General features: G+C 39.2%; 1 protein-coding gene across 1 annotated transcript; it reads right to left on the bottom strand.

The window, feature by feature from the left end:
• Positions 1-571: 571 nt before the first annotated feature.
• prlhr2a (prolactin releasing hormone receptor 2a) lies at positions 572-2,388 on the bottom strand. Its single transcript, XM_010876399.3, has 2 exons — positions 1,869-2,388; positions 572-1,298 (listed from the first exon to the last, which is right to left on the bottom strand). Exons 1-2 carry the CDS (start codon positions 2,327-2,329, stop codon positions 662-664), a joined length of 1,098 nt encoding a protein of 365 aa, XP_010874701.3. The 5' UTR covers positions 2,330-2,388; the 3' UTR covers positions 572-661.
• Positions 2,389-11,730: the final 9,342 nt, after the last annotated feature.

Below are 11,730 nucleotides of genomic sequence, written 5' to 3'. Positions count from 1 at the left end.
AATGGTACACATTTGTAACTACATTGTGTTGGACATGATAGGACATGATTTTGATAGGTACACCTGTATATTCAATGTGCAATCAGTGCATTTAATAGTAAAAACCAAGGGTTAGGTTAAAGGAATTGTTTGTAGAGCTCAGAGACAGGCTTGTTAAGGCACATATCTTGGGGAAGGCTACCAAACCATACACCTGTTATGTCAGATTAAAAAAATAATGGTTCTGATTAAATATTTAATGGTGCAGACAAATCATCTTGGATTGCATTTGGTGTTCACATACTGTACTTCCAAGCAGCACTGTATCTAAATCAGACACCTATTGAGATAAACATTTAAAACACTAGTAGGATTTAACATATTTTGATCTGTATTTTGATCTGTGTGACTACTAGTGTGATTACATTTCGCACTTAGTCAAAGGGTTATGAACATAAGCTAATATATGCACAATGGTTTAAATGTGCCTTTTTTGGGCAGTAAATATCCATGTGGGACTTAATGCATCTGTGGAAATATGGTACTAAACGCAAAAGTGGCGCAATTTCCACCACTCTGCTCTATTCCACTAGTTGGTGCCGTGCGCTTGATAAATGGGGACCGAATACAATGGGGCATTCTTTGTACACATCTACTAAAACGTTGTAGTGCAAGAAGTGGTTCACAGAACCACACTGTTTGTGGCACAGTTGTTGGCAGGAATGCCGATTCGGTGGTGGCAGGTGAACATCTTCCGCAGTTCAGTACGAAAACGGTCATGTAGCCAGGCGTACAGGAAGGGGTTACAGCAGGACGAGCTCATGGCGCACAAGTGGCACAGCAGCTGTATGAGCAGGAAGTAGCGTTTGTCAATCAGATCGATGTCAATATCCCGCAGCACATTGAACACGCTGATGGGCATCCAGCACACGCCAAAGGCCACCACTACCAGGGTGACCAGGCGGAAGGTCTTGCGCTTGCGTGCTCGCTGGGCTTCAGCCTGGCTCTGGGTGCGGTGGCCGGGCACCACACAGGTACGCAGCTTGACGGAGATGCAGAAGTAAGAGATGCAGAGGGCGGACAGAGGCAGAACGTAGGTCAGGAAAAGCGTGCCGTATGCATAAGCTAACCGCTCTCTCTCCTTGCCCATCCAGAACTCCTCACAGATGGTGAAGCCTTCATTCTTGAACTCCACGTGGTATGTATGGGCCACAGCTGGGGCCACAAGCCCGCAGGAGAGCAACCAGATCCCAGATAGGAGGTATGTACAAGCCAGCACTGATATCCGCTTCTTAAGTGGGTGAACAGTGGCGTAATATCTGGGGACGGAAGAGAGAAGAGCAGTATTTTTCAGTGAATCTCTTTCTCAAAGTCACTGAGCTCTCTTCTAGAGAACAGCAGCCAAAATAATTGTTTGTCTAATTATTGCATCTTGTGATGTGAATTGAACAAAATAATTTACTTTGCATGCCTCATTGAGTGATTAAGTGTTCACTTTATTAGAGAGGCTTCTCCAGATTAACGATCCCAAAGCTCTCTCTAGACTGGCCAGTTTACAACTGTATTTATGTCCGCATGATCACTCAATGATAGTATTTTGCACAACAGAAACAATTTAATAATTGCATAATATTTGTAATCCAAGACTAAACCACTATTTTATTTCTGAAAACTCAAAAGGGAGCATCACAATACAAGGCAGATGGGTGTAGAAACCGTCTCCCCATTGCACTGTCATCAAGCATATCGAGACACAGATACTAATACACCATAAAGCAAATGATAAAACCTGTGGAAAAAGGGGAAGTATAGAGACTATAGACACTTATATAACGCAAATTATTCTCAAAAATATTGGCTAGTCTGACTGTACAATAAAGCCATCTTACCTGTCAACACCAATAGCTGTGAAAGTGAACACAGACACATAGACGGTCACTGGCTGGATGAGGTAAACCAAGTAACACATGAACCTCCCAAAAACCCAGCCGCGGGGGTTAAAGGCATAGGCCAGGGTGAAGGGGATGCAAGTGGCACACATCAGCATGTCGGAGAAAGCCAGGTTTCCTATAAAAAAGTTGGTGACGTTGTGCATCTTGCGGGTGTGGCAGATGATGTAGAGCAACAAATAGTTGCCAAACACGCCAATCAGCACCACCAAGGCGTAGCAGGGGATGATGAGAAGCTTAAAGGACTGCAAAAGCTCTACACCAACAAACTGAGGGCTGTTTTTGGACTTGGAGTCATTTTGCAGCGCTACTTCAAACACCTTTCCACTGATGTTCCCCTCCATGCCTGCTACACATGGCCCAGGGCAGGCCAGCTCTACAGCCTGACGACTTTCCTCCATCTCAACAGGTTAAACACGTCACACAGGAGAAAAGGCCCGAGTTGCCTTCAGGGAAACAAAATGGAAGAATTAGCTCATCAGGATAATTGGTTTGGGTCAGCAGATTTTGATGAGATTTAGTCCATTAAAATTCTTCATATCCAAACTATACTTTAGGAACACAAATGCCCTTTTCTATTATTGAAGAGTGTATTTAGTAAACATACAGTCACAAAATGACTGGCACCCTTGATAAGAATAAGAAAAATAGGCTGCATGAAAAAAACTGGTTATGAGTGATATTGCAAACTACACAAATGCAGTCAATTATTTATCTTTTTAAGAAAAACATAAAATAACAATTAAAAAAAAAGACAATAAGTTTGATTACATTTGGCACTTTATGGCCACCGTTGTTAGACACATGACTGTAGTTTGCTTTGAATTGTGGGGGATATCAACACTGCAAGTAAGGTAAATTGTCCCCTCAAGCTAAATCGAGGACCAGTGGGGCAACTTTGGTTGATCTGACTACCACTTAAAATGGTGGTCTACCACTAAACCGAGACATGAAGTCCTTGATTATTGAAATGAGACAAGAAATTAATTCATGGATTTTTTTAATTTCAATTAATCACAGATCATTTAAGCATAGGAGTAATGGCTTCATTAACCTAATATTTTTGACTGGAACACAATTCTCAAATGTTTCAAACTAGTGTACAGTATGGAACAAACAACTCTCTTAAAATGTTTTGTATACAGTTGGGAAACAGTTTTGAAACATACTTATCACGCCATAAACGATTGTGTTGGAGGAGCTTTCTTGATAAGAAAGCTCCTCTTGATAAGAAAGATGGCACCCTATGCAGGGCAAAGTGGGTGCTAGCTAGTGGGTGCTACCTTCCCTAAAGGATTGCTAATTTTGTCAGGCCAAGCACGTGTGTGCTTTCTGGTCACTCATCTATGTATGATTATTAGATATTTTTATGGGTAGCTTATTAAAGCTATATTAAATAGCTTTTTCTATTTAATATCACATTCAAGACTGAACTCACAAAAACATCTCAATACTCCCTCAATTTGAGAACCACTAGCCTAGAGTGATAAATTGTGACCAGAGCCTTTTGAGGGCCAGAAGCAAAATGCTATTTGGGCCCCTTCTCCCCTAGCGGTCGGTGGCTCCCTAGCAGTTGGGGGCCCACTAGTGGTTGGGGACACTAAGTGACCGGTTATGTTGTTTTTGCCTAGAACCAGCCCTGACTGTGACAGACTCGCAGTTTCTGCAATGAAGTCCATTGATACATATTGAAATCATGTGTCGCTGAAGAAAATATATCATTTTGACTGTTTGACACCAACAGCCTATCAACCAAAAAATCTAAAAGGTGAGGTCAACCCTAGGGGGTCACATTAATATTGCATTGTAGTCTATGAGATGACACAGCAAAAAGTTTTCATGCAAAGAAAGTGATAATAAGGCCACGTAAAAATGTGTAAACTTTTTAATGAAATGTTCCCTACCACATTAGGTGGCTGCTCAGCACTTCATTTTGTGAAAACCTGTGATATAATCTCAGTTGACCAGAGATATTGGTCAGATGCACAGTTAGGTTCTGGTTCCTAATTTGTTACGCTCCACCCAGCAAGTCAATGCGCCAAATCTCACCATCTCTAACAAAATTGGAAATGTGCTAACAACTGTGAATATAGAATATGACCAAGGCACCGGAATCCTCCTCACATTGTATTGTTGGCTGTACATCAAAAGGAGAATATTTTGTCATGATGTGGTATTTGTATAAAGCATCTCCAACTGACCATGTATTAAGAGTTAATGTATTCAAGGACATTTTTTTTTCCAGTGTGGTGCTGTCCATCAAAAATAGTTTTATACTCATCTGTACTATTTCCATCTCTAGAAAGTGTTGTTTGTAAGGAATATTCTAGGCAGACATTTGCATGATGTCCTAATATTCTTTTTACTCCACTCATTCATTTTCTGGTCCTGTTTACTTTTTGCTAATGGGTTAAGAAATATAGGAAATGAAAGAGAAGACAAACGTGTTCCTGAGAATCTTGTCAGGAATGACTGGACAATATTTTATAGTTTAACCATTAAAATGAAAGAGAGATGTGTGTAGAAAGAAAATAGAAACTGTTCTGGTCAATAAAACTGCATTACGCAGCAACCGGACTTCACAGAACATATTCATCAACAGATAATTTAGCATCTGTCCACATTCAATCTACATGCAATCATATAGGCAAATGTATTATGAGAAGGATAGCAAAACAAATTCAAATAGTGGAGTGATAGAAAAGGCTAGGCTCTACTGTACTTAATGCAAATTGGAAGCAGCCTCCATGAGTAATGTTACCAGATAGGGCGATTTCCTGCTGAACTAGGCAATGAAAAAACGGGCTTGCTGCAATTATAATTATAGCTGTGATTGGGCATTATAGTGTCAATCAAATCAGCCAATGCCAACCACAGAACGAATCAGCAATAGTGATGGATATTCCGAGTCTTTCTGTTGAGCCAGCTCTTCTGTCTTCATTCACATGTAAGAGTTATCTCATTTGGCGGCCGAACAGCTCTTTGTTTAAAATGCTTAAAAATAAACCCAGAACAATTTAAAAAGAGCAAACCTCAAATGAATCATTTTAAAGCATATGTTTTCAATTTACCTGCAAATAATTTTAATTTGAGCTAAAAAAAAAAAAAGAAGGAAATTAAGGAGGCCAAAAGAACTTCTCCTTTCAATGCTATTCAGTTCCCAACATTCACCAACAAGAAATGTTAAAAATGAGAAATGTGTTTTCGAGCAACCTATTACTACTCTGCAATCCCAGGCTGGAAAGAGTATTTCATTTTAAGCTCATAACTCTATGCAAATTTATGATTATGTTACAGGCTTTGGAATTTAAGATTTGCCAACATTTGCTACAAGATGTTATACAATATAATTATTTAGGCATTCATTGGGTATCTGTGGGGCATTTTGTTTACTTTTACCCTGTTTTTCTCCCAAATGTTTTCTCCCCAACCAGACAAGGCAACCATATTACATTACTAACCTACCAAACCCTGACAGTGCTTGCCAATCCCACTGGCTCCTCGGCTAATCCGCAAGATGGATTCAAAGTCTGGTCTCGCAATGACACACCTAACTGTGAGGTAATAATTGTTTGGACATTTTTAAACATTGGAAACCAACTTTTTGTGAAATCCCCCATGGACCTTTTCTTCGTTAGTTCCTTTTTGTTTGAGTGACAATAATTTGTGTTTTTTAGTAGGGAGCATGAAAAGGCATACACTGATCAGACATAACAAAATGACCACCTGCCTAGTACTGCATAAGTCCCCCTTTTGCCGCAAAAACAGCCCTGACCTGTCGAATCATTGACTCCACTAGACCTCTGAAAGTGTGCTGTGGTATTTGGCACCAAGACGTTAGCAGCAAATCCTTTAGGTCCTGTAAGTTGCGAGGTGGGGCCTCCATGGATTGGATTTGTTTGTCCAGCACATCCCAAAGATGCTTGATTGGATTGTGATCTGGGAAATTTGGAGGCCAACACTTTGAACTCGTTGTTGTGTTGCTCCAACCATTCATGAACCATTTTTGCTTTGTGGCAGGGCGCATTATCCTGTTGAAATGGTCTGCAACAATGCTTAGGTAGGTGGTACGTGTCAAAGTGACATCCACATGAATGGCAGAACTTTGACTTAAGCATCACACTGCCTCTGCCAGCCTTCCTTTTTGCCTTAGTACATCCTGGTGTCATCTGTTCTCCTGGTTAGCGACGCACACGCAAATTCAGCAATTTGAGCTACAGTAGCTCGTATGTTGGATCGGACCACACGGATCAGCCTTCACTCCTCATGTGCATCAATGAGCCTTGGCCGTCTATGACCCTGTTGCCGGTTCACCACTTTTCCTTCCTTGGACCACTTTTGATAGGTACTGACCACTGCAGACTGGGAACACCCCACAAGGACTGTAGTTTTGGAGATGCTCTGACCCTAACTTCTAGCCATCACAATTTGGCCCTTGTCAAAGTCACACAGATCCTTACACTTGCCCATTTTTCCTGCTTCTAACACATCAACTTTGAGGACAGGCTGTTCACTTGCTGCCTAATATATCCCACCCACTGACAGGTGCCATGATAACAAGATTATCAGTGTTATTCACTTTATAATGTTATGGCTGATCAGTGTATGTTAGTTAGAACAGACACAATATTGTGCATATTAGTTTGTGAGAAAGTACACCTTTTTGCTATTTATCCCACTACTCAAGAAAAATCAAGCAAAGCACTATGAAGCAGAGGGGACAGTGCAGGTAAATAAGTACTGTTTTTTGAGCAACCCAGTTTCTATGTACCAAGCAGGTTATTTCCAGTTTTGCAAACCGTTTTGTAATAAGGTAATCCTCCTTTAGGGAACTCTCCACTAACATGTCAGTTTACATGAATACAGTGAACTATATTCACGGTGAGATCACAATGTGATTTTAGTAATACATTATTATATGTGGGCTTTATCAGAATGTAAACAAGATCTGGACAATAGACTTGTTATCATCAGAAATATATATCTTATTTTAACATGGGCTGTATAAAACATAAACGTTATCATACATGCAGCATATTTCCTGTCAGTTAATGTCTGTTGTATTGCCTTGTTTGATCACAGTTAGAACGAAAAACATTTTCAGGAAAAATTTATATTACAGTAATTCCCTTTACATTAGCACGAACAGGTTCTGATTACTGTGAACTGTAGGAATAAACCATAAAAAAGATTTGAAATAGATTTCCTATACCCTATCAAAACCATGACAATTCACATTTCAAACCTTACCTATGCATCAAAAGGACAGGTCTCCATGTTTTGTTTCCTCCAATATAAGCAGAAAGTGACAGTGAATCTGTCTGTGACTGTCAATTTATCCACATCGAGAAATAAGCAAGGTGCGCTCGTCAGCAGTCTCCACTCACCATGTTTGCACTGAGAGGAGTGGAGATTAATAAAAAGGCAGTGGCGGATTCAGAAATGTTTTAATGGGGTGGACCTACAGACCCATTTCACTTAACATTTTGAACCTTATTCAATGCAATGTGTATTTGTTAAATATAATTCTGATGTTTAAATGTAATGACAGCGGTACATGTCTTTTTGCCATATGGGCATACCGTAGGCAGTCCAACCACCAGTCATACAAAAGTCAAAAGTGTGCGTGCACTCTATCTGTTATTCAAAGGTTGTTCCTCAAAATAAAATGCTGTATTTTGTTATTTATTATCTAGACATGCAATGTGTCACAAACTTTTTATTTTTCATTGTTTAACATTTATTTATACAAAGAAATCAAGCTGAGCTGAGCCAGACCGGTAAGTTCTCATGTATAGCAAATACAATAGTTTCTCCATGTCACTGGTAGAAGTGGGCCATCTACATTGTTGTAAGCTAATCACAATATCTAGAATTGATAGGAATTTGATGGCGATTTCATAAATATTTTTTTATTATCAAAAGCAATAATTGTTTTGAAATCTCCAAAAGATCTACCCAGCAAACACCAGAATCTGTAAAAACGAGTACAGTCCTAATTTTCAAAAGAAGGGCTTCCGGGCTTCCGTCATGCCGTAGTCTTTAAAAAAAACAGAAACAACCATGTCATTCCCAACACTAGTGTGGTTGATCAGCAAAATCAGCAAAACACAAAGGCCACAATAATTTTCACATCCCGGCACAACATTTTAAAACAAGTCGGCTGTGTTGCATGAAATCTCTAATCAATTATCTCCAGAGACTGGTGTCTAGATTTTCCTTTCAACCATGGTGCTTTACTGTTGTTACCTGCAGTTTCTACTGTTGCAGTTATTTTACTTAAGTAAGGATGAATCTATGAGTTTAAAGCATGACATACGTGTGTTAGAACAACATGCTAATGGAGTGACGCTAAAACTCCACAGGATTGCATTACAATTCAATACAAACTTTATTCATAGTGCACATTCCTTACACAGGATGCATTTTAAAGTGCTTAACAGACAGAATAGTGAAATGTGTGATTTAACCTACACAGACTTCACGTCATAATGACATATTTCTGCTGAAAAGGTAAAACATGTCCATGACCAGACATACTATCTATCAGGATACTTTAGCTCCTCTGAACACTATAAAGATGACTGCTTATTAATCTACTTATTTCAAATAGCCTGATCAGATCATAAAAAGAGCTTGACAAAGTAAAATAAGCCTAAACCAGATCACAAAGCCCAAAGCAAGTGTAGCAGTCACCGTCCCAATCTCGGTTCTTTGATATACATTCAAAACTGTGTTTGCAGTGATGACAAATATAAAGATGAACTCGTATTGAAATAGCCTACAAAAGGGTGAATCATGAGTCAACATTGTGTTTTCGTCTTCAGCGTGTTTCATGACCACTAGGTTATTGATTGCTTCATCACTGTTCTTACGATGCATTCCCACTGCTGAGACCGATGGCCCGACTGATCAATTCACCAGTGGTTAGTGGCCTGTAGAGGCTGTCATACTGCTACGTGTTTACACCGAGCGGCAACTGATGGAAGCAGACCACCCGGTTAGGTTTCTTGCTGTGTCACCTACCACCAAAGTTGCTTTCGTGAACTAATGCTTGCAATTTCTATTATTATTTGTTTTGTTTTCCTTACAGCACAGACATTGCTGACAGCTGCTACACTGAGCATTTTTGTTTTATGATCAAATGTTTTTTATTAGGTAAATAAAATTGTCCTATCTATACATACTTAGGTTTGTTGCACCTCGAAATGAGAATGTCACACCTATTCAAGTAGTAAGTGGTTATAGAGTACAAATAAAATAAGTTATATAGGGGACTGATTGGAATAGTAGCAAGTCCTACACTTTAAATGAGTTCCTGGAGAGGTACCATTCTAACGGTTTTCTCTTCTACCCTAATCTCACACACCTCATTCAACTAGTAACTGGGTTGTTAGGAGAGAAAACTTACAGGATGGTGTCTTTCCAGGAAAAGGGTTGGGCAGTCCTGCATTTTGCGATTTTCTTTGATGTAGCCATCTAGTCACTGCCAGTTTTGGAACCTTTGTTGAGTCCTATGAATCTGCTAATATTAATTGTTGTAATGCAGAGCAATTAAAAAACCTTTTTATGCGGACCTGATTTGAAAATGTTTTGACATGATTGCCAGTCATTCTCTAAATGAGATTACTCATTAGTATCTCCACTCTAATTGTTTAATAACACAATGTAAAAATACCCTAGTTTTCTTTACCCTTATTTTATCAGGTAAGTATGACTGAGAACGCATACTCATTTTCACCCACCTGGGAACAATTAAGGTTAAAACTGCCATAGTCAGGTAAAGAATGACAGATTATTTTTATCTAGCAGGTTCTAGTTTTACCTAGCAACCTTTTGGTTACAGGTCATATGCTCTAACCACTAGGCTTCCCCGCTGCAGCTCACACCAATTCTGGCGCAACTGGACAACATTTGTAACAACCTTTACACTAACAACCAACCAATTTTGGTTTCCTCTGAAGACTATTCAATAGCTACTGTACAGGCAGTGACCTAGATAGAAATATCTGTCTGTTATTTGATTTGCCTGTAAATCAGTGTGGTCAATGTTCTACTGAATGTCATTTATTCAGTAAACCTTGTTTTGTTTGAATTGGGAGCTGTGATCTACTAGGTACACAGGATCTTTTCATCCTGGAGATGTAGCTTGGTTTTATATACCTGGGTGATATTAATGGCAGCAGAGAGGCTGCTATGGTTGGGGAGCATCTTTTCATGTTTCAGTTAAAGATTGATGGGTGTTTGCCTGCTGTTTATCAGCTTCTATTGTTTTCCTCTGTTGTTGCTGTTTTTATCCTGTTAACACTTGATATACTTTGTTAGGTATGTCTCATCGTGTAGAGGCACAGACATATGTTTCTGCAAGCAAAAACATTACATGTTATTACATGTCAAAGCACAAGACAGTTAAATCAGATATTATGATATCACGAGTTACAGTACAAACTATCAGTAAGAGTCTCTGAGTTCTGTTGAATAAAGTAGCTAATGAGCCATGTGATGGAAGCCATGACAACTGGGTTTGTAGCTGAATGTGGGTGATCAATCACACAAAACGGTGGTGGCTGAATTACACGTATCCCCATTTATGGACAATGAAATATTCCTATGTTTACCATGAAGATTGTTGGCACCTTCAATTCTTAAATATTTTCTCAGGCAATATCTTTGAACACTGTCTGTTCATTCAAATTTAGGAACCAATCAGAACTCCCGTATATACCCCTTAAAGGCGAGCCTGTTTCCTCTGTCTATATTACATGCAAACATAGCCTTGCTTGACAGACAAGCTGCTGTAGGAGTGACGTGGAACATCTAGATACTAACCCCTAAAGACAAAAATAAGATAGTTATCTGTTCTCAAGTGCACCTTCGGTATGTTGTAATACAAATTGTCTTGATCAAATGAAGACGTAAATCCACTGACCACGTTGGTGTACTTCAGGAAGAATATAGGTCGTAAATGGCACCATGACTGCTACAGACAGCAAGCAGTGCTCTACAGCTGTTAATGTAACCTGGCCAAAACATTTGAATCATTTAAATCCCCACAAGAGACTGTAGCCAATAACGGTGGAACATTTTGACAGGGTGTGTGATTTTCCATATCAACCGAAAGAGATGGCTTTTTAACAACTTAATGTAAAACAGTCTACACGTTTTAAATTTCGATCCGTGTTTCTAGCTGAAAAAGCATGAGAAGAGTAGCATGCTAAATAATAATACAATTCTGTTTTTAGAGAGCCATGGCAAGCATTGCAAAACATGTAACAACAGGTATCTGGGTGTGCAGCCTCCATTTCTCCTCAGACAGTTTTCCAAATGTCCACCAGGTACTGTAGCCATTGGATCAGCCAGATTGAAACTAGTTGTCTCGTGTGATTGTTTGTGTAACATCAAAGTGTTATGTGAATTATTGGAGATAAAGTGATTTTATAGATTTAATCATTGTAGCATTTTCAACATATCACAAATTGGGTTCAGTGCCATAATCGTTTTTAGTACGAAGGTACAAGCAGGGAGAATTATGTTTATTGGGGTTAGTTTGATTGACCCAATAAATCTTGTCTGACCCAATGTTAACCAGCCATCTTGCGTCATCCCATTAGTGCTGGAAATTGCATACATGAGCTTCAGACAGAAACTGGGTTCACTCCATGTCATTTTATATGAGTAAGTCATGTTACTTTTAATTGCAATACTGCCTTGTCATGTATGTCAGACTTTTGAAATTATGAACATATTTGGTCTGGAATAACTAGTGATTCCAATGTTTAAAATGATAATTCATAATACATTT

This window comes from Esox lucius, chromosome 13, assembly GCF_011004845.1.
Source record: "Esox lucius isolate fEsoLuc1 chromosome 13, fEsoLuc1.pri, whole genome shotgun sequence".
Taxonomy (NCBI): Eukaryota; Metazoa; Chordata; class Actinopteri; order Esociformes; family Esocidae; genus Esox; species Esox lucius.
Note: the sequence above shows the minus strand (reverse complement) of the source record. Positions and strands in the feature narration are given on the sequence as shown.

Coding starts and splice junctions, on each gene's coding strand:
- prlhr2a (XM_010876399.3), bottom strand. CDS start 2,329: ATGGAGGAAAGTCGTCAGGCTGTAGAGCTGGCCTGCCCTGGGCCATGT. Junction 1,299..1,868: donor ACAGCTATTGGTGTTGACAG/GTAAGATGGCTT, acceptor TTCCGTCCCCAG/ATATTACGCCACTGTTCACC.